At 44.6% G+C, this 23,803-nt stretch overlaps 1 protein-coding gene and 2 pseudogenes across 1 annotated transcript; all 3 read left to right on the top strand.

Annotated features, from left to right (window-relative positions):
- The first annotated feature begins 1,113 nt into the window (after nt 1-1,113).
- Nucleotides 1,114-4,069, top strand: LOC139360006 (putative NBPF family member NBPF7; annotated as a pseudogene).
- A 1,396-nt stretch (nt 4,070-5,465) lies between these two features.
- Nucleotides 5,466-21,863, top strand: LOC105497870 (NBPF family member NBPF4-like). The gene is made up of 9 exons (XM_011769391.3): nt 5,466-5,560; nt 6,385-6,599; nt 7,964-8,036; nt 9,468-9,679; nt 10,916-10,967; nt 11,727-11,899; nt 16,521-16,757; nt 18,707-18,921; nt 20,146-21,863. Exons 1-8 carry the CDS (start codon nt 5,490-5,492, stop codon nt 18,910-18,912), a joined length of 1,239 nt encoding a protein of 412 aa, XP_011767693.2. The 5' UTR covers nt 5,466-5,489; the 3' UTR covers nt 18,913-18,921; nt 20,146-21,863.
- Nucleotides 20,970-21,795, top strand: LOC112429520 (small ribosomal subunit protein uS10-like; annotated as a pseudogene).
- Nucleotides 21,864-23,803: the final 1,940 nt, after the last annotated feature.

The raw sequence follows: 23,803 nt of genomic DNA, 5'->3' as shown, positions 1-23,803 counted from the left end.
TGCCAAAGGGCATTGCTCCTAATGACAGGGGGAACCATAAGAGAAAATTTTCAGGACAGACCAGTCTTTCTCTAAGCTTGCACAGGGGATGATCCTGGGGCATGGATGGTGTAAAGCAGGTGCCTCTCCAGGGAAGGGGATTTGCAGCATCCTGAGAGAAAGAGCATCCCTTACAAGACATTTGGGACAGAAAATGTAGGTGAGAGGATTGGAGGTTTGCAATCACTTTTATTCAATCACTGATGAACACTGCTGAGAGGCCCCTCCGTGCTGGGCCCTTAGCTAAGAACTGTGAACAGAGAGATGAGTAAAATGGGATCCCAGCTTTCATAGAATTCTCAGTCTAGTGACCAGTGAGTCATGAGAAGTGTAGTGATGTTGGGTTCATTGGAACCAGTGGCCCATGCATGCCACATGAGATGACCTCAGTGGATGGCCTGGTTTCCCTTCTGGTTGTTTTCAACAGCTGGATGACCTGTCCTGGGCCAGGGATCCTGGACTTCAGCCATATTTCAGCATCTCAAGGTATAGTATGCCAACACCTCAGCTCCATGTGGAGTCAAAGCAGTTAACACAGCTAAGGTATTCAGAGGACACTAATGATATCAGTAGCTACTGACTACTTCCTGGCCAGCTGGGGAAATAAAGAAGTAAGTTTAATAAGTCTTCTAAATTTGTCCTTGCCATTATGATAAACAACTTTATCTTGATAATTAATTATATTATGGCTAATTAATTATAACTTGCCATGATGATAAATAACTTTATCCTGAGTACAGCAGAGACACAAGCCCTTCAGGACACATGCCTGAAGCAGTGACAGTCTGACTTTGAAACAGTGGAAGACCTAGTTTCAAATTCAAGTACGCTTTGAGTAGAAATTAACTTTACCTCTTTCGCATGGCAATGGGGCCAATCTTCCTTAAGCTGATCCTTACAAGAAAAGGAATCATACTGCTAAGAATTCAGACTTCAGCAGACATGGGTAAATAAGGAAGTCTTATAAATCTATTCTAGCCTCCTAGCAAGAAACCAGAAAGTTAGCAAGTTCATTCATGTTCAGGACAGTTGTGTTCACTAGATGAGAGGCACTGAGACATGAAGAACGGACTGCCTATTAAAAGAGAAAGCATTCCTTCCTGTCCTAGGACATCGCTGCCAACTCCAGGAAGTGGGAACACAGCTGCCTGCTCTACAGTATGGGTTGCCTTTGTGTCTGGACTGTGTCTGACGTCCTGATCCCTGTGCCCATTTCAGGCAGCCTTGGGAGGAGCCCGAATCACTGATGGAATTGGACAGTTCGTGGAAATGGTTCAGCAGAACAAAGGTAAGTGCAGGGGCACAACCAGGTCATACCAAGAGACAATGAGTGGCACTGATGAGGACAAACAAACATAAAATCAAAAGTTTGTGCTTCGACTTCAAAAACTCAAACCAATAATTTGCTCTTATAAATAATAACAAGTATTTTTCTATTTACATGAGAATTTAATCTCAAAACAGAAATCACAAAAATATTAAGTCCAGGGCATAAAACCTAAACCATAGCTTATATTTATTCTTTCTAAATAGAGCAAACAGTAAAATCTTCTTCATAAAACATACATTGTGATTATAAAAAGGCAAAAGTCTTAGTGAGAATCATTGGTATTCCATAGAAGAGTGAATTAAATACAGTCAAGGGAAGACCCAGGTCTCATACTTCTATTGTATATTCCAAAGTTCCAGGGAAATTCCAGGTGATAGAGGTTATTTCCCATACTGTTAAAGAAAGGTTGCAGACACTTCTGAATTTTGGTCCCAGTACTCTAGGAGGGCACATCTCTGACTTGGAAAATAATACGGGAGTGTATATTCTTCCCATGACTCATTCTGGTCATTCTTCCAGCATCACAAAAACCAAAAAAAATGGAAATATGGCCAAATACATGATTTGCTATCCCTCTTCTTCAGGTTTCTTGGCTGATTCTTATGGATAATAGCATTACCTTAAGGATTATGATGAAGATACGATGTCCAAATATGTGCAGTTTTGAGCAAAATGCCTGGTACGAATTGGTCAATGAATAATTACTGAATAATTATATGAATATTTACTGAATTTATGTATCCCATGAGTAATTACTGAATAATTGTTGTGATTGCTTTTATTGGCAGTGCTCAAAATTCATCCCTGTGTGACCTCAAGTAAGCCACGTAACTTTGTGAACCTGCAGTTTCATTATTTTTTAAATGAAAAAACTTGACAGATTTTCATTCTGCCACAGAATGTCAGGTCTCCCAGACACCAGAAAATACATTGACTTAAAGCCTTTGATAGATCTCAAAGCAGTATCCTTACACAGTGTAGTCGGAGGATGGTGGGGGCTGCAGAGAGGGATGCTTTCAAATGGGATTGATCCAGTCCTCCTTCCTTCACTTCCACATGAATGCTGGGCAGCCCAGGGTCACACCCACTGCACCTTCAACTCAGGCTAGTCCAGCAGCCAAACTGAGGAGACCCGGGCTACAGAACAGTCTCCCAAGTTCCAGGCTCACAAAACCTAGGTGGGGATGAAAGCTGAGAAAGTGGTTCAGGGACCACTCTTTCCTACTCGTTCCTCTCACCTCAAACTCACCTACTGCACAGCAACACTGAGGATCATCAACTACCAACTACTATCACCAAGACCATGACCTTGATGTTGCCATGTTCTGTTAGTGGAATGCAACCACACATCAGTGGTGTTAGTCCAACTCAGAAAAATATATATCAAGCAGTATTCCATAAGAACTGCTCATGGCCCTGTTCTTTTCAATATATGGGCAAACTGAATGAAAACAACAAAATAGTATCAGGTTTGCAAGACTTCCCAAGATAGATGGTCACATGTGTCTTCAGGAGATCCCTGTATAAATGATTTTGATCACTTGATACCTTGAAAAGAGCTCTCGTGGGCCCAGAATGACATCCATAAGTGACAAGTATGAAATGTAGTGTTCAGTCACATTAAAAAACAAATCATCCCACACAGAGGAAGAGCTTTGGACATAGGAATGTCAAACTGGTCTTAAATGTAATGAAAAGCCAAGATGGTGCCCCAGTAAGAAAAAAGAAATCAACAATGGGATGCAGCAAGAAGAATACTGAGACAGGAAATAAAACATTTTAAAAAAGTGAATTATTCATTCACTTTCTAGTGAATACAGAAAAAACTGCAGAAGACCCACAGGATATCATGGCAGTCTAAAAGTTTGATATCTTACACTGTGGAAAAGCCTTAAATTCTATTTTAACATAAGAGAAGGTGGAGTGAGTGACTTCATGACTACCATGTAGAAAATATAATCTGTTGGGAAACTATTTCTGCCTTGATGATTTTATACACACAAGAGATGAACAATGAGGAATATGCTTAGATGTACTGGGAAAGAGATGGGTCTGTGGCATTGTCACAAGGGTACACATATACTGAGAGTGAATGCTGAAGGATTGATCCCCATCGGTGGTGACCTCAGGTGAGACCATGGCGCCTGTGTTTCAGCAAAGCCTGGGCAATTGGAACACAGGGCTCCTAAGATTCCATGACACCCCCACCTTCTAATTCTGTTATTGCAACTGCAGACCGTTACCTGGCACGCTGGCTGCTACCTCCCTCACTCTTGTCAGAGTCTGAGCTACAGGCAGTGCCTTCAGCTCTGAGCTCATCAAACCTTGTTTTTGCAGTTAAGGACTCTAAAGTGCTGTGGGGAGTGATCACGTTTTTCTCAACAGTAAGTTAAGAAGTTCAGTTACTGACATCTCTCAGTCCTGATTATACCTATTTGATTTCACCAGTTTTTAACCCATCATGTGTTTGCGTTTCTTCTCCCCAGTCCCTGGCTCCACCTCTTCTGCCACAAACGTCAGCATGGTGGTATCTGCTGGCCCTTGGTCCAGTGAGAAGGCAGAGATGAACATTCTAGAAATCCGTGAGAAATTGCGACCCCAGCTGGCAGAGAAGAAACAGCAGTTCAAAAACATCAAAGAGAAATTTCTTGTAACTCAAGTGGCCTGCTTCCTGGCCAGCCGGCAGAACAAATACAGTAAGATCTATAGGCTCACCATCACGAAAGTGATGAATGACGTCCTGTCTTCTCTCTGAGAAACTAAATGCTCTATCAAAAATAATTTCTTCCTTCCCGTACTTCTAGGAAAACAGAAATGGGAATTTTAACATTTTGTTAAGGTTGGAAGACAGAGGTACCAAATTATTTAGCAACTTTCCATGTTTGCGGTCAGGTGGCGGTGGGACTAGAGTTCAAATCCCAGTTATTGATTTCTGACACCTGTACAGCACCACCTGTTTTCTCAGCAAGAGGCTAAATCATGTTACTAGAATCCTCTCTGTACCATAAAAGATTCTGCAGACAAGTAGCATCTAGTCTGTTGGTCTAAATGTCTGGGACTCACGAACTTCCATTCAGTTCAAGTCTCTGTTGAGGCCCAATAGGCAAAGCTCTGTTCTGGGGACCCTGGGGGAAACGTGGTGTTAGTACACAGTACCCCTGCTGAGGAGCTTAAAGAGAACTCTGCTCCTAATGGAACCTGTGGTATCTATAAGTGACAGCATCAAGAGGCGGGAGTACCCTGGTGAGAGGGAAGTCCTGCTTCCTGGGGCCCTGGCTCTTGTTCCTAAAGAGGAAGAAAGATGGCACCCAAGACTCTGTGAAGGTAGCAGTGTGTAGAGCAGGGACCCTGGGCCAGTGTCCTGGGCTCCATCCAAGTTGCTTGTCTTCTCTGTTCCTCAGCTGCTTCATCCATCCATAGTGTACTATAATAATACCTACCTCTATAAGTTGCTGCAATGATTTATGACCTGTTTCTTGTAAACCTCCTGGAATAGTTGTTGGCACAGAGTAAGCACTATTAGTTCTTCATTCTACTGTTTCTAACTTAACAGAAACTTGATTAGTATTTGGGCATATTTCCTTCATGGCTTTATGGTCTTATGCTTCATATTTTATGCAATTTATCCAGATAGTATTTTTAAAATCTTTGACATAGTTGTGCTTGAAATTCCCAGTAAAAGGGAAACCATCAGTCCCATAGTCCTAGGGGCCTTCCCGACTCTACGGAAAATCACTTCATGACCCAGTGCAGTGTTTACAGGAGAGGCTGAAGGCTTGGGAAAGTGGCCCAGGATTCAGAGTCAGACCTCAGGGGCTGTGAATTCTGACTCCACTTCACTGTGGCTGAATCATCTTGTCAACTTAGTTGGTGTGCCCTTGAGTTTCTCTCTCTTCATCTCTAAATTTTGGAGGATCAGATGCCAGAAAGTCGGGAGACCGAAGAGTAAAGATGTGGAAATCCCTGCCTAGAGCCGGGTACTGGGGACAGTTTTGTCCTTGGGATGGACCTGCCTCCTGCCTTGTAGGCAGTGACCACAGCAGCATGTCCAGCCTTCCACTGAGGCAGGCGTGTCTGTCTTTTCTCAGAATATGAAGAATGCAAAGACCTCATACAATCTATGCTGAGGGATGAGCTTCAGGTCAAGGAGGAGAAGCTTGTAGAGCAGCTCAAGCAAGCTGAGGAGCTCAGGTGAGGGGGCCCCGTGGGGGCAGGCAGGTGGGCAGGTGTGTAAATCTCTGAAGTACAGCAGCTCGGCGGGAGAAGTAAGAGCTAAGCTGGGTCAGGGAAGGGAACGAATTGCCATGGCAGGCTCACGACACACAAATATTTATCAGAGAACAGGATAATAATAAGTTATGGGTTGCAGTTTTTTCTCAGAACCTTGTTTTCTCTTTTTCAAACAAGTAACTGTTGAGGTGAAACTTGCATAACACGAAATTAACCAAAGGAGTGGAACAACCCAGCAGCATTCAGTATACTCAAAATAGTGTGCCATCACCACCCCACTTACCCTTAGTCACAATTACCTCCTGACTGACTGCAGCGTCTCATTCTTTCACTCAATCAATGTTGCCTTCTTGACCCTGTCATTCTTTTCTTCTTTTGTCTTTTCAATTTGCCCCATCTGCACCCGGCCTCATTTCTGTACATGGCTTTGTATCTAATCGCCGCAAGATGCACTATGTGTATTTTCACATGGAAATAAATGTCCGTGGCCAGGGTGAGGAACTGAAAGGATGTCTTTTTGAAACTGATTTAGAAAGACCTACTTTTGTTTACAAAAGAGAAAGATGAATGCAGCATTGTCGAGGATCTTTCAGTTGCACTCTCTGATATAGAGGAAACCTGTAAAAAAATTTTTTTCTCTTGGTCACAGGCATTTCCCCAAACATGTGTTGACCTTCTGCTTGGAGGTCTCCTTGAGGACATTGTCTCAGAAATCTCTGTTGCAGTATTAGAACTGATCACTCATCCCTTTCCACTACTAAATTTTCTCTACTGTGTCACCTTAGGCAATATAAAGTCCTGGTTCACTCTCAGTCACGAGAGCTGGCCCGGTTAAGGGAGAAGTTACGGGAAGGGAGAGATGCCTCCCGCTCATTGAATCAGCATCTCCAGGCCCTCCTCCCTCTGGATGAGCCTGACAACTCCCAGGGGCAGGATCTCCGAGAGCAGCTGGCTGAGGGCTGCAGGCTAACAGAGAACCTCATCCACAAACTCAGCGCAGGTAAGGTGGCCACAGGCCCTGATGACCCAAAACCCCAGGCTTATGAGAGACTCCAGACCTCCAGACCTCCACAATGACAGTTGTATTGTTGGTGTTTTTTTCCACTAAACATATGTGGCCATGACATGACCAGGACTTCCTGGGTAAGAACAGAGCTGGGAAACCCATGGGGTTGGAGGTCACAGTATTGCAAATATCCCTCTTTCCTTGATGGAAGGCAGTCTTTGGAACAAGAGGCAGTATCTGTCTAGTTTTAAAGGACAGGAAGGAGGCTGTGATGGGAAGGCACTTGTTAGAGTGAAAAGAGCTCTGGACTAAGAATGAAGGTTCCCAGGCTCTATCTTCAGCAATGTCCTTAGTAACTGTTGGTGAATGATTGATTTATCCTCCCTGGGTTTCTCTCCATCTGCAAAGGCAGGCAAATTGTCTCTTGCAAGGGCCTGAAGCATCCAAATGTGGGAACACTTACAACTGCTTTTCTTTTTTTTTTTTTCTTTGAGACGGAGTCTGGCTCTGTTGCCCAGGCTGGAGTGCAGTGGCCGGATCTCAGCTCACTGCAAGCCCCGCCTCCCGGGTTCACGCCATTCTCCTGCCTCAGCCTCCCGAGTAGCTGGGAGTACAGGCGCCCGCCACCTCGCCCGGCTAATTTTTTTTGTATTTTAGTAGAGACGGGGTTTCACCGTGTTAGCCAGGATGGTCTCGATCTCCTGAACTCGTGATTCACCCGTCTCGGCCTCCCAAAGTGCTGGGATTACAGGCTTGAGCCACCGCGCCCGGCCACAACTGCTTTTCAAAATGAGGTGAAGCCCCTCGCCATGTGGTGTTGGAGAAGGCACTTGATGTGGGGGCATTTGGTGGTAGGAAGGGCTTCAGACTGGAGCACTCCCCATGCAGAGAATGTCCCTGAATAACACAGCAGAAGCCACTTGGAGGGCCGGTGAAGTCCCCTGATGTATAGAAGATTGTGGGACAAGTTTGTTTGTCCTCTCCTAAGAGAAAGAATTAGGTTCTAAATGTGAATTGTGACAGGACACCAAGCCCGTGCCTGGGAATCAGATCTGTGGCGGGATGGGGGAGACAGCTGCCAAAGTCCAGAGACAGGCTGCACAAGCCTCCAGTGATATGGGGACCAAAAGGTCTTTTCAATATTTGGCCACATCTTGATGGTGGCCCTCCAGATCAGAAATGCATTGCCTGATGGATCAGGAAACGACGCCAGGGCATTTTGTTAAAGATAAAACATGAGAGCTTTCAGTTGAACGGTGACCCACGCCTAGATGTTCATGTCTCTGTGCACATTGGGCTGACTGTGCTTGCAGAGTGTGAAGTGGGAAATATCTGAACGAACACTTCTGTATTCACAGAAAATGATGAAGATGTGGATGACGATGTTTACGTTGAGGAGGCTGAGAAAGTACGGGAATCATGCGCCCCCAGGTAACACTGAATAATCACGAGCAATAATTGTTGCGGGAAGTCAGGGTCCCTGGACGGAGGGACTGGCTGAAGCCGCGGCAGAAGAACATAAATTGTGAAGATTTCATGGACATTATCCCTTCCCCAGTCAATACTCTTGTGATTTCCTATGCCTGTCTTTACTTTAATCTCTTAATCCCATCATCTTCGTAAGCTCAGGACCCTGTGATGATTGCATTAACTGCACAGATTGTTTGTAGAGCATGTGTATTTGAACAATATGAAATCTGGACACCTTAAGAATAGGATAACAGCGATTTTTAGGCAACAAGGGAGATAACTTCAAAGTTTGACTGTCTGTGGGCCAGGTGGAACAGAGCCATATTTCTCTTATTACCAAAAACAGGTAAGATAAATATTGCTGAATTCTTTCCCCAGTAAGGAATATCAATAATTAACAGCCCTGGGAAAAGAATGCATTCCCAGAGGAGGCCTCTGAATGGCTGCTCTGCGAGTGTCTGCTTTTATGCAGATGTAGATAGGGATGAAACACGCCCTAGTCTCCTGCAGCGCCCTCAGGCTTGCTAGGATTAGGAAATTCCAGCCTGGCAAATTCTAGTCAGACTGGTTCTCTGCTCTTGAACCTTGTTTATCAATGACAATGCGTGCACAGCTGGACATGGAAGTTCATTAGTGATTCTAGTTTCACCCTGACCTTGTGATCTCGCCCTGACCTCCTGCCTTGTGATCTTTTGTCACCCTTGAAGCATGTGATCTCTGTGACCCACACCCTATTCATACACTCCCTTCCTTTTGAAAATTGCTAATAAAAACTTGCTGGTTTTATAGCTCATGGGGCATCACGGAACCTGCCAACATCTGATGTCTCCCCCCGACACCCAGCTTTAAAATTTCTCTCTTTTGTACTCTTTCCCTTTATTTCTCAGACCAGCCTATGCTTAGGGAAATAGAAAAGAACCCACGTTGACTATCGGGGGTGGGTTCCCCCGGTAAATAATGGATGGTAAAATATGAAAAGGTCTAGGAGGCACACCCTCTCTGGCAACTACAATGGGCCAAAAGCCTGCATTCCCCTGGCCACAGTATGTTAAATTCAACCCAGCTTAGACACAGGATGTGGCAGCTGTTATGGTTCTCTGTATGTGCTGAGTGTCATGCCTGTACCATACAGGGATAATTGAGTCTCCATCCTCCTCAGCTCCTATCTGCCCAGTACAATGAACACCAACTACTGTCTTCCTCTTTGGCTCCCATAGCAGCCATGCTCTGTTGCAGAGAGTGGAGGGGTGCCTGTTCCCTCTTAAAGGGAACCTCCTGTTTGCTTTCTGGGACCACTCTCTTATGCCTCCTGTCAAAACTAGCTAGGACTCCCTGGAGTCCAATCCCTCTCTATTTAATCTTCTGTCATGTCTGTGTCACCTGGCTCATCAGGAAGGTACAGAAGGCTGAAGAGAAGGAATTCCCAGAGGACTTACTGGAGGAATGTGCTCTCATTTGTTCAAATAGCCACGGGCCTTCTGACTCCAGCCAGCCTCACAGGAAAACCAAAATCACATTTGAGGAAGACCAAGTTGATTCTGCGCTGGTTGTAGACAGTGAACCTTCTCATGATGAAGCGGAGGAAGCTCTAAACATTCTCCCAGGTAGCCTCTGTATTCTTTGTCCCTGGTACCTCTGTCTAGGCTGAGGAAGATCAACTCTGAAGATAGGCTCTATACACACAATTTGGTTTGAATCAAAAACTAGGATGGGATACTAAATACATTTATCAGGGAATTTTCCTCTCCTGCTCCACCCATGTCATGCCTCTGTCTCCCTGGGCCCAGTATCAAGTTACTGGACCCCAGGCACGTGTGACAAACTCATACTCACCTGAGTGCAGGAGGTGTGAAGGAAGTACCTGTCAGGCTTCCCAGTTTTGATTCAGTATCTCTCATCACGTGTAATTATTCATCTGTCCCTAAACAATGTCCATGGAGTTTCTATTCCTTTTTAAGGAAACTGGCAGCCTTTCCTTTGTATTTGGAGATATTGTTCCCCAGGTTTCAGTGTTCTCAGCTTCAGTCTTGATTTCCTTTAAGTTAACTTGCTTAGCTGCACAGTCACCTTGAAACCTGGACGGAAACATTTCTTCTTTACCTTGCTGATATGTTTCCATAAAGTAAGTCTGGGCCCTGGTTCTCCACCCCATCAATGGCTGATGTGATGTTTCTTTGTAGCATCGCAGATTCTTTTTCTTTTTTTTTTTCTTTGAGACGGAGTCTCACTGTGTCGCCCAGGCTGGAGCGGAGTGGCATGATCTTGGCTTACTGCAACCTCAGCCTGCTGCATTCAAGTGATTCTCCTGCCTCAGCCTCCTGAGTAGCTGGGACCACAAGTGTTCACCACCACACCTGTGCCCACTCTCAAGACATTGGACCCAGGCAGATGTGACAAATTCACACAATTGTGATTTTGACTCATGGATTTGTAGATTTCCTCCTTCATTCTAGTTTCAGTGTCTAAAATCCTTGCAACCAGGAACAAGCTGGGTATTTGATGAGACAGGGCTGAATACTGCAGTTTTTCTCCTAGAAATTGTTTGGGGCATTTGCTTTAAATTGATTGGAAAAATATTGCATAACCCTTTGCACAAATTTGGGACACATGATATTGGGATAACGATGTACCAGAATAGGAATACTTCACCCATAGGCTCAGGGATGAAAACAAAGGAATCTCTGTCAGGACAGACCCTCAGGCCTCATAAAGTATATCTGTCACAGTGTCCTGTTCTCATGCCAAGGAGACTGATATTCCTGTTTTAGGATTGGACAGTGGATTGTTACATGAATAGGGGAATCATCTTAATGTGTCTATCCCTGTCTGACTAATTGCAGAAATTGAAAAGGATCAAGAAGAGGAAGAAGATCAAGACTCACCATGCCCCAGGTAACTTTGAGTAATTGTGGACATTTAACTTACTGTTGACATCTGGAGATGCCAGATCCAGGGAAAACAGAACATACCTGTTCATTCATTCAGCCAACCATGAAATAGCCATATTAGCAATGTTAAGATTGTCAATGTGGAATAATTATTAAGCAGGATTATTAGTTAAAATTAATATTACTGGTGAATATTAATGAAGTGACCTCTTTTCATTTTACACCTGTATTTGTTTATCTTGTTAATTCCTTCAAAATTATACTAATCTTTATGCAGTTGACTTGGTTGAACCGCTCAATCACATTTTCTGCAGTTTCCTTTTCACTTTAAGTCTTTTTGGCTTAAAGTGAACTCGAGATGCTCATCTGATATCTGCCTCTTTCCCTTTATATTTGCAAATATTTGGGAGCAGGAATGTAAATACGAACAATTTATATCATGCTAAAATTTTGAGAACAAGAGATGTTGAGGTCACAGTAACTCTATCAGTCTATGAAGACACAGGGGCCTGTTGCGTGTGCCATGTCACAGCTCTTTGGTACAGGGATCATTCCGTCTCCTTCCTTTCCAGCTCACTGTCTACCCAGGACACTGAGCACCTGCTGCTCTCTCCCCTGCTGGAGATAGAGAAGGATTGTTCTCTCTCTGAGGGGACTATCCTTTGCTTCCTCTGGCCCCTCCTTTGGCCTCTCTGTAGAACTAGCTGGGCACTGTGGTTTCTCTTCCCTTTGATGTTTATCTTCTGTGTTCTTCACCCACCAGGCTGAGCCCAGAGCTGCCAGAGGTGGAGGAGCAGGACGTCCCGCAGGACTCTCTGGATGAAATTTACTTGACTCCTTCCCTTCCCCATGACCTCTCTGACTGCCAGCAGCCTTACAGCAGCACGTTGTGCTCATTGGAGGATCAGCTCGCCTGCTCTGCTCTCGATGTAGCCTGTGAGTACTCCAGCCTGAAGGTCACAAAGCTCCACTGTTCTCCCAGGCAGCCTCTATATATTCTGTTTCCTGTAACTTGTGCAGGTGAGATGGATCATCTCTGCAACCAGGCCCTGTAAATTCAGAGTGTTTTGAATCTGGTTCTTGGATCCAGTTTTAAGCTTAGACATTCAATGGGTGGAACCCCTTTCTCTTGTGGCAGGTGATTCCTCTGTCACCCGACCCCTTCTCACAAGAGCAGGCGGTAGGTATCAAAACAGGCCAGAGAGGGGAATGATGAGGGATCACTGCATACTCTCAGCCACAACAGCTCACCTGGAGAATTTTATATAACAGACTTCATTCCTTAAGATAGGGCATCTCTCTTTTCAGACATTATGTTGAACAGTGCCCTTCTCATCACATATCCTGAACAGCGCCCTTCTCTCTGGCCATCCACCTGTGCCAGCAGTTTTCCCCCATTATTTTGGAGGGCTGTTTCGTGATTCCTATGTTTCAAGCCAGATTCTCTACTACCTCCTCTGAGGTGGCTTCCCTCCACTGAAGCAGTTAGAGTCCCTTCCTCCGTGCATGGCCATGGCTTGCATCCTCTGTAGAGCCCCGTGCTTTCTTTCATGTGTGGGTTTGTGGTTTCAATCATGTGTTGTCTCAGTGCTATGTTCTCATGTAAACCATCAACAGCTAGTGTCCCTGGTCAGGTGCTGGCTTAACTGATGAGCAAAGCACAGTGGTTCTCATCCCCATGATCTCCGGCAAACCCTTCCTGTGAGCAAGTGCCCCTTGAGGTCGCTGTTTCATAGGGTGTGTAAGAAAAAAAACAATTTTCTTTTCTTCTCATTCATTCTGTTTTTTTTTTGTACCATTATTCTGTGAATTTCATGTGGATTGTTAGTTTTACTCATCAAAACTCTTGTAGAAAGAGCAAGTAACTCTGTAGTGTCCCCCATCTGAATATTTTGTCATGAGAGTAGTGACCGAAACTTTTGTCCTCCATTCTATTTTGGTCAGTAAACACCTTTCCTGCTGGAACCATCCTCTTTCGTGTTTTTCATTTCCCCTTGAGTTTCAAATAAGCAAAGGCTTTTGTAGGATCACAGCAATTTATTTATTTGAGATGGGGTTTCACTCTTTTTTTTTTATTATACTTTAAGTTTTAGGGTACATGTGCACAACGTGCGGGTTTGTTACATATGTATACATGTGCCGTGTTGGTGTGCTGTACCTGTTAATTCATCATTTACATTAGGTATATCTCCTAATGCTATCCCTCCCCCTTCTCCCCACCCCACGACAGCGGGGTTTCACTCTTGTTGCCCAGGCTGGAGTGCAGTGGCACAATCTCGGCTAGCTGCAACCTCCGCCTCCTGGGTTCAAGTGATTCTTCTGCCTCAGCCCCCAAGTAGCTGGGATTACAGGCACCTGCCAGCATGCCAGGCTAATTTTTTTTTGTATTTTTTTAGTACAGATGGGTTTTCATCATGTTGGCCAGGCTGATCTTGAACTCTTGACCTCATGTGATCCACCCACCTCGGCCTCCCAAAGTGCTGGGATTACAGGTGTGAGCCACCGCAGCTGGCCCACAGCAATTCATAAAATGAAATAAAATACACATCGCCCTTGCACCTGTTATATGCCTTGCCCCTGGCCAAGCAAGCTCTGTCCTTGCTATAAACCATTCAGTGCTCATGGGGAACTCGCAAGTGGGTGGTGGCATCTCCATGTTAGAGCTGAGGATGCTGAGGCTCAGCAAGTTCTCTTTGCTCACCCAGGATGCCCCGACTAGTCACAGGGAGAACATGGGCCCCATGTCTGCGTGACTGCATGGTGCAATTGCTGTCATTTCTCTACAGTGGGATCTCTCAGAGACTCAGCTAGGATGATTGCTCAAGCATTTTCCCTTTGTAGCAAATTTGTTGGAAATAATTTCAAGCTGAAACACAAAATTTGCTGGTCTGGTACAAAGAACTTCTGTAGCCCCTCACGTGCGTAACCCAGTGATAAATACCTTGGTGCACTTTGTCTGTGAGCAGAACCGGTGGCTCCTCCAGTCCCTCCAGGGGGACCTACAGCTCCAGAAGGCTCTCAGGGAATGAAAGGTGCTGGTCTCTTCCTACCCTGTATCATGTGGGTTTCTGCTCTTAACATGGCAGTCTTGGAGCCCTTGTAAAGTTACTGGGCTCTGTCTCAGACCCCAGCCAGGACCAGGCTCCCATGAGGAGGAAGAGAAATGCTCAGACACATGTCTCAGAAGTGAGATGCCTGTGATATGGGCCAGCTCTGCCAGGGCATCATGAAACATGGGCCAGGAGAGGCCATATTCATCCATGCAGACAGGCTGAGATGCATGAATGCACTGTCTCAATTATACCAGGAGGCATCTGTGTGTGGGTTCCGATGATAACCTGTGAAGAGTCTGTACTGTTCACAGCTGTGACTCCAGCAGTGGTGCTGGAGTTGATGTGCTCCACCCATCCTCTCGCTTCAGGGAAAGTCACAGTAGAATCAGCGAGAATACAACCTAAATCATAACTTGATCACTTATTAGGACTTTTCCCCACCTGCTCAGCTAATAATATGTAGAGTACTTCAGAAGTTTGAGAACATGTTTTTCATTTTCTCCTGAAAATGCAAACAATATTCAAAGTATAATTTTAAGAAGACTTAGTATTCTGAAAAAGAGAGATAAGAGGACCTAACGAAATTAAGTAGTTAGAATTAAAAACATTCCTAGACATTGATTTTAAATCACACATGCAGAGGACAAGAATGGGAAGCCTGGGTTTGACCAGCCTTCCCCAACCAGATTTGTCCTTTTGAGATGTTTCCCCGACTGCCCAATATGAACTACCATGAAGTCACATTGAGTGTCCTGAGTGATGGTTAATGATCAGTAAACTGTGCCCTGAGCAGCTAAGGAAGCCACATGAGGCGGAGTGAAGGGCTCAGGGGCACCAAGTCCCAGATGCTGGAAGGGACACTGTGCAGGGCTGTGCCGGGGAGGAGCCAGCCTGACTCCAGGGAAGAGTCTGTATGAGGGAGTGGTGAGAGGTGATGCTGGATAGGAACATGGGACAGAAGTTAGAAGGAGCACAAAGGCAGGGCAAGGGGGGAGAGTTGCACGGTGTGCAGTGGAGAGTTTTCAGAAGCAGAGTAGGGACGTGGAAAGAATGGGACTTCTGGGCAATAAAATCACTGAGACAATTGCTAGTGTGAAGATGGCAGAATCAGAGATAGCAGTTGGGGGCATGTATGAAGCCAGGCATCAGTGATGAGTCTGATACACTGTGCTCTCAGGAAGATGAAGGAGAACAGATACACGGAAGGCATTTTTAAGAAAGCCTAGAGAAACCTTGATGAGAATGAGGATGTGCAGAGGGGAGGAGAGAGAGGAGCCCTGCAGCAACGTGGATCAAGCCCTGCAGGCCCCGTCCCTCTGCTGAGGCAGATCTGGACTGGCGTGAGGCCACCGGAAGTCTTTCCTTAGTCCACTTTCTGAGAGTGTGATCTCCCCTTCCTGTGGAAATAGCGATAATTTTTATGAGGGGTGCTGCCCGGACCCCACTGGAGGAGCGGATAAGATGAGGACTGTGCTCGGTGTTATCTCCCTACAGAACCACACACGCTGATCCGTAATACCTGTGGCCCCTAAGTGTCCGTGAGGGGACTGGTCCCTCTACAACATTGCTTATGGCTGTGGACACCCACTATATGGCAACAAGATGTATATGTGTGGGCAGGTGGTAAAGTAATTATAGGCAATGGAAATTCAAAATGTTTCAGAACTCTAAAAAGTTTGCCTCATGTAGTATTTGGTCTGTTGCAGGGGGCCCCAAGCCCCTGGAGCTGTGGTCAGCTACCTGTCCTGGGCCTGTTAGGCACCAGGCCACACAGCAGGATATGAGCAGCCGGCAAGCGAGCATTCCAGCCTGAGCCCCGCCTCCTATCAGATCAGTGGTGGCATTAGATTCTCATAGAAGCACAAACCCTATTGTGAACTGTGCATGAAAGGGATCTAGGTTGTGTGCTCCTTATGAGAATTTAATTAATGCCTGATGATCTGAGGTGGAACAGTTTCATCCCAAAATGATCCCCCTCTTTTCACGTCCACCACCCCTGGTCTGTGGAAAAATCGTCTTCCACGAAACCAGTCCCTGGGGCAAAGAAGCTTGGAGACTGTGGTCTACAGTGTCCCAAAACCCTTTTCTATGGTTCCTTCCCAAAGCCTGGAGGCTCTGAGTCCTCCCCTGTTCTTATACTCCTGTGTGTTGAGAAAAACAGCATTTCCTATGCTCTGAAGGCTCTCCAGAACATTCTTTCCAGGCTGCAGGATGGAGATTAATAATAACAGAATAATCGGCATGGTCTTGTTAGCCAATCCAAAGCCCTCTGGGCTGAAGTGGGGGTTTTTCACTTCAGGGACATCCAGCCTGGGTACCTTCCATCTCAGCATCCCCAGGCACAGACAGGAAGTGACATCACCCATTTACATGATGTCTGTCTTTGTGGCCTGGGCCACTGGGTGGCTCACCTCAGAGGCAGGGACACAAGAGATAGGTGTTCTGGGCATGATTAAGAAAGGAAAAACTGAGAGCGTTCCTACTGAAGCCCCTTCTCCTTTCAGCTCCCACCCAGGCAGACTGTCCTTACGGACCTTGGAGTGGAGACTTGAGCCACCACCTGTCAGAAGTGCAGGCTTCACAGGCACAGCTGGAGCCGAGAACCCTGGTGCCCAATTGTCTGCGACCACAGCTGGATCAAGGGTTTGACTGTGGCTATGGCTTAGCCAGGCGGGGCGTTTCCTCCGCCACCTGCAGCTTCACAGCCAACGCTGATGCTGGGAAGCAATGGCCCTTCCAAGGTAGGGAAGGAAAGGGGACCAGGAAGCTCTAATCTGGGTGTTGGTGATCATGGTGCTGTGAGGGGAGGAGGCAATGGGGTCTCTTCGTGCTCCCTCAGAGTCAGGTAGAAATCCACAATGTTCCAACCTAGTGAGTGAGCAAGAGCCTGGGGTTTAGGATCAAATCTGCTCTCAGGTCCTGGGTTTAACCCTTACTCATTATTCACCTCGGCCAAGTCATTTGTGGTGTTGGCATTTACATCTCAGTTCTGTCATCTGAGAGGCCTGAAAAATAACATCTATATTCAATCATTGTTGATAGCATTAATTATGATAATTTCCAAAGGGCTAATTCAATAAAAATTACTCAATAAATCTATGAATACATGTTATCTAATTCTGTTATCTTTCTGAAAAATTAGCATTTAGGACATGACTTCACATGCAGTTTCATCTGAGGAGGAGTAACTGTTAGGATCTCTACTTTCTAGGGACCCCCTTCCTGTGTTTTCTTAGAAACTCTCTTTTGCCAGTTTTCTTCCTCTTCGTCAGCATCCCTTTTTAAGTCAATTTTCCGCTATCGAGCACTTTCAATAACAACATATTAGGCACATTCAGTAAAAGTGCAAACCCTGGGCCCGCAAGTTAGTTGCCTGGCATATCCAGCTTCTTGCTCTGTTTCTTCCCCGCATTTTGAAATAAAGGAATAAAAGGGCAATCTTCTCATGGAAAGTGTACAAATCTGTGTCTTTTCTGAAACTCCATTTAGTTCATCATCTCCACTCATGTCCACAGTCATATCCTCAGTTTCATTCTCACAGGGATCCACTTCTGCTCAGATTTCCTTAAAACCCGGGTCGCGTTCATCTTACTCTCTGTCCTACTCAATATCTCCTCCTGGAGCCCCCGAGGCTGCCTTGTGCTCATCTGTCAGGCAATGCCCTCAACTGAGGAATAAGGAGACCCAAGTCCTCAGGAGGAGGGAGGGTCACGTGAGGTAATGAGCACCATCTGGGTCCCTGCAGAGGACACACGGAAGATGCTCAGTGAGTGTCGGGGGATGCATAGTCCCTGACGTGCCCTGATAACTTCTAGTATTTAAACTGATTTCTTCCCACTGATGTCTCTTTTGCTTCTCCATGGATTCCCAGTCAGGACTCACCCCTCTGGCTCCAACACTCTCACCTGCTGGCTTCCCCAGGAGTCCAGAGCACTAACCAGGCTCCAGGCAAGAGGACAGAGTGAATGCCTTTTGTTTCATTCTCCTTTACCTGGTGACTTCTCCCTGCTGTCTAATAGGGCATTTGTTTCTCACCACGTCTTCCCTCTCTCATTCGTCTTATTTTTCTAAAAGTTTTTTGAATTTCAATGGACCAGATTATAATGTTAGTGATTATAATGTTAATTCAACATCTTCCACATCCCTGTGTAATTTCTTCCAATAGATTTTTATATATAAATATATGCATTTATGTCATTTGTCATATACATTATGCATATTTGGCATGTGTTTTTAATAAAATGTATATATATGCAATATACGTATGATCATTTCATCAATATCCCACGTTTAGCCTTCCCAATTCTTTTCTCTCATATATTCATTTAACGTTGATTTTGCTTGATTTTTTGAATCTCCTCCCTCCCAAAACACAGCCTGTTTCCAGTGTGATTTCCTTGCCTTTGCCATATCTACCTGGAAGCTATTGTGTTTATTAATCCTAAATTTCTTGAATATGTTTGTCAATTGGGATCACCTTTTCCTCCTGGCAATCTTGTCATTACTGGGTGATGCATGAAAAATCAACAATACAGAAAATACAAAAATGTATTCCTTGGCTTCCCTTTACCCCTTGGACTTTCTTGCCCAAGGCCACTTTCCTTCTCTGATGTTCCTCTTGGGTGGAAGAGAAAGTCACAGTAAGATCATGGATGACAGTGAACGCTGTTGGGTGTGGTTTCATTTTCAGAGCTGGGTTTAGAGCTTTCCCTTGGAATGAAGAACCCTCCCCAGCTAGAAGGTGATGCTCTTGAAGGCTCAGCTGACAACACACATGAGCATCAAGTCATTGGCCACATTCATGCTGCAAGTGTCCTAAAACCAAAGATGATCAAAAGAAAACTGCTGTTCAGCAAGTGGAGACTGGCATGCAGATTCCCTGGCCTGCAAGCTTAGGGTACGAAGGTAATCACATCTATGGCTGTTAGCTGCACTCGCTCCTTATTTCTGTCTATGATGACAGCTCATTCTCCTGTTGCTTTTCTCTTCCCTATTTGTTCTCTCCAGCAACTGCTATCACGTCTGACTGGTCTTACCTCTGTGTCTCATGGGCTGCCACCCTGCCAAGACCTTCCATTCCCATCTCCATCTGCTCTTTGCTCTCTGAACTCTGCTCTGTTCCCACTGCTACTGTCTTGGGAGTCCCTCTCGCTTCAGAGTTTTGTTGGTCTAGATATTGAGAATATTGCTAAAATGCCTTAAGGTGTAACCAGGTGTGGAATCAACTTCAGGGAATTGGGAAAATAAGTTGGGCCAAGGTTACAATCCTCACTCTCTCTTTGCTAACTTCATGTAGACTCTCTTGTTTTTCCTTTCTTTCCTGAGCCCCTTGGAAAGAATACTTATGATTATATTTCTCTTTTTTCATGTTTTATTTGTAGCCAACCAAACAAGCAGCAATGAAATAATATTTCTTTGTAAAACTTTATTCCTGTCCTAGCCAAGGTGATCCAACAGCCTCTCATGACTGTTGAGACCTCCAGACTGGAGCTTTTTTTCTCCCTCCTTCCAAACGCTATTGAAAGGGCCTGAGGCTGGGCTGTAGTTCCCAGGTGGTTAATAGCAACCCATGTGGCCTTAGTTTAATCTTAGCCCTGTGGCATCACTGCTCCCGTGTTGTGAAAAGCAGAACTGGACGTAGATGTGGTCTGAGGTCCCTGCTAATTCTCACATCCAGGATTCTTTCCGGGCCCCTCCCACTCCTCCCTTAAAAGACTGGGACATGGTGTTGTAAGGGGGTAGGTTTCTCTGCAAAGGGTCCTCTCCCTCTGCAGTGCTCTGTTTCTGAGCATGCATGGTTGATGCTGAGCACATCCTCACTGGGAAGTGTGAAAAGCAATCACTTTGCTCCAAACAGAGCTAATCAGGAAGGAAGGTACTGATGTTACCAGTTGCTGGTGGGGTCCCTACATTCTGCACCCCAGGCTGACTGCAAGTTCTGGGGTGTTTCTTCTCTCTTGTGGATGGCACCTGCCACTTCAGCCAGCCTGAGGCTTGGCCTTCAGCTGGTCCTCCCAGCAGGAGCTCAGTTTTCCCCTGGGTTATCACCACTTAGCAGTCCCTCCAGACTCAACCAGACAGGATGAGACAAAGATGCTCATTTGATTTTTTTCTCCCTCTCCCCTACAGGTACCAAATACTACTTGAAAGGATGAAAAGGATGAAAAGATGTCATCAAAGTAGTTTTTTCACTTGCTGAAAAAGACTAAAACAGCAAAGCAAGTTCAAGATCAAACACAACACTGCAGGGATCCTTTGCTGAGGAGTGAACTTAAGACCATGAAATGCTATTGATGATTTTAACCCACTGGGCCCCTTTGATTTGAGAAGCCACAGCCCTTCCCCCTCCAATTGTGATCAATTGTGATCAGTATCTAAGGAGACCAATGCCCAGATGGACAAACAGCATTGAGAGGCCGTAACCCTGCTTCTCTCAATTCCTATCCTGTAGAGAACAGGACTCAGGAGCTCCTGGCAGGAGACAGTGTGTCACCTAGGACTCTGCCAGTGCAGAGTATGAACAATGCCGTGTTCTTGCTGAAAATGCTTAGCCTGAGTTTCTTAGGAGGTAATCACCAGACAACTGCAGAATGTAGAACACTGAGCAGGACAACTGACCTGTCTCCTTCACACAGTCCATGTCACCACTAATCACACAACAAAAAGGAGAAGAGACATTTTGGGTTTAAAAAGAATAGAAAGATAATGTAGCTACACTTCTGTAGTTATTTTGAACCCAAAGTATCTCCTCATCTTTTTGTTGTTGTCATTGATTGTGGTGACATGGACTTGTTTGTAGAGGACAGGTCAGCTGTCTGGCTCAATGTTCTACATTCTGAGATCTGAAAATGTCCTCATGATTAAATTCAGCCTGAATGTTTTGCTGGGAACACTGCAGAGTCACTACTGTGAGTTTCCTACCTCAGCCCATCTGCGGGCAGAGAAGATCCAGTATGTCCATCGCCATTATCGTGATACTAGGACTGGTCACTTGGTTAAGGAGGGGTCTAGGAGATCTTTCGCTTGTAAAGGCACCTTATTTATAATTAATTTGGAAAGTGGCATGAAAAAGTATAAATATTGTGTATTCTAACGATCTTCCTCTGAACAGTTTATCATCAATCATCCCTGCCTGTGTCAGCTATTATATTTATGTTTGTACATTGGAAATTTTCTATCTCAATGATTAGTATATACTTGTTTTTGCTGGCATTCGGTCATAAAAAGAATATTCCCTGCACAAATTTTAACTTTCATCCCAAATTAATTTTAGTCTGTTAATGTTAGAATGTTTAAGTTTTGCTCTTTGAGGAAGACGCGGTCATAGGTGTTGCGGATCCCTGATCTGCATGCTCCGGCTCCTGGCTCACCGCTGTTTGCTGTCACCCAGGAACAAGTCGGTAAGGAAGCCGCGCAGCAGCCATGGCTTTTAAAGACCGGAAAAACACCCATGGAGCTGGAGGTGGAATTCACCAAATTCGAATTACTCTAATCAGCTGCAATGTAAAATCCCTGGAGAAGGTGTGTGCTGACTTGATCAGAGGAGCAAAGGCAAAGAATCTCAAAGTGAAATGACCAGTTCGAATGCCTCCCAAGACTTTGAGAATCATTACAAGAAAAATTACTTGTGGTAAAGGTTCTAAGACATGGGATCATTTCCAGATGAAAATCCACAATCAACTCATTGACTTGCAGAGTCCTTCTGAGATTGTTAAGCAGATTACTTCCGTCAGTATTGAGCCAGAAGTTGAGGCGGAAGTCACCATTGCAGATGCTTAAGTCAACTATTTTAATAAATTGATTACCAGCTGTTAAAAAAAAAAGAATGTTTAAGTTTTAAATCTGTTTAATTAAAAGGTTTTTGCCTATCACTCTGGCCTGGTGGATTTTTTACATATAATATTTTAAGCTTTTACTATAATGTTTGGTTTTGGTGGATAAAAATATGGATTAATAAAAACATTCTTATTTCCCTGTTTATATCTAAACTCTTTCATATTTTTGTCTATATTTACCATATGTTGTAGAGTGTATTTACTGTATTTCCTTGTTGATGTGATTTGTTTTCTTTGTGTGTGTGTTTGTGTGTCTGTGTGTGTGCCTTTTATTTAGGAAGGGTTGTATAGCGCATGCTTAACAGTGCACTAAAAACATTTTAACATCACTAGTCCCCTTTTAACTTGACACACTACTAATATATGGTTTATAAATGTTAAATTATATCTTTCATCTTCAAATCTTTGTCACTAATGACAATCAAAGACATTATTTTCCTCTTCTCTGACCTCTTTACCTGCCATTTCTTATAGTGTTAGCTCAACCCAAGCATATACCAGTGACAGCCTGTGTTTCCCACCTTGTCTCCACCTTGGCTTTTGGTTTAGATCCACAACGAAATAGATGCTCACGAGCTATGCAAAAGCGCATGTCCTAGGCATCACTTGTTGAGAGGAATTCATCCTTAACAGAGTCCTCATCAGGGAATCAGGTCTCGCTGAGTTTTGCTTAATCACCTTTTCCCACTACCTTGGTACATGGATCGCATCACTGGATTTAAGGTACTTGCCAAAAATGATTTTTCTTGAGGTTTTAGGAAATATTGTCTTGCTTTGGGTACAGGCATGAGGTGTGTTCTCATTCTGGGATTCTACTTTGTTCTACCAGGACCTCTAATTTCTGCCAGTTCCTTCATTCACTTTCTTCACTATGAGTCTCCAGAGGGTGATTCCTTTGTCCAGGCCTCTCCCTCCCTCTCCCTGCAATTCTGCCTTTCTGAGGTTGGCACCTGTGGTCCTCTGCACTTGTTACTTTCAATTAGGAAACCCCTAATTGGTTAAGTTTTAAGAGTTAGTTTGAAATTCAGCTATTAACCTATCCTAATTCTTCAAAGGCAGAACTTCAATAGTATAAAAAAGGAGACAGAATTACGTAATAGAGCACCCCCATAATCACTGGCCAGCTTCAACAATTATCATTGAATAGCTGAACTTTTAAAACTACACCCCTGATTGGTTGACATTTCTCCTTCCTTTTCCCTTCCTTTCAATTCCTCAGCAGCAGGTCTCTAATCTACCAGGTCTCAGGCATGGTCTGTGTTTCTCCACACTCTCTTTCTGTGGATGACTTTTCCTGTGTTCTGTCATGAACAGGCCCTCCCCGCTGTCCTGGCCTCTATTTGAATAGTATTTCCTGCTCCCTCTGCTGTTGTGTGGCTCCCAGACCTGGCTAACTAAAATTATCTGAGGGCCACAGTGTTCCCTAGCCCTGGTTGTTGGGGGACAGGGTTATGGGTGGGATTTCTGACTCTGTGTTAATCCCTAGGGCTTTGAAATGTATGTGGAGAAATTCAGCTATTATCCTATCCTAATTCTTCGAAGGCAGAACTTCAATAGTATAAAAAAGGAGACAGAATTATATAATAGAGCACCCCTGTAATCACTGGCCAGCTTCAACAATGATCATTGAATAGCTGAACTTTTAAAACTACAAAACTTCCTACTTAACCTATGTAATGTGTATGTACATATATGTTAATATACATGTGTATATGTATATGGCATGTATGTGTGTGTGTATATATAAATTTGGACATGAGATTATGGAGGCGGAAATTCCTAAGATGGAAAGGTGGATACCCAGGAAAACATTTCGTTCTTATTAGGCCTTTTCCTCCTCTGGCCTTTGGTTGATTGAATGAGGCCCACCCACCATAGGGAGGGCAATCTGCTTCACTTAGTCTGCCTATTCTGGTGTTAATGGCATCCAGAAACACCCTCCAGCACACACC

The sequence above is a fragment of the Macaca nemestrina genome, chromosome 1 (assembly GCF_043159975.1).
Source record: "Macaca nemestrina isolate mMacNem1 chromosome 1, mMacNem.hap1, whole genome shotgun sequence".
Lineage (NCBI taxonomy): Eukaryota > Metazoa > Chordata > Mammalia > Primates > Cercopithecidae > Macaca > Macaca nemestrina.
Note: the sequence above shows the minus strand (reverse complement) of the source record. Positions and strands in the feature narration are given on the sequence as shown.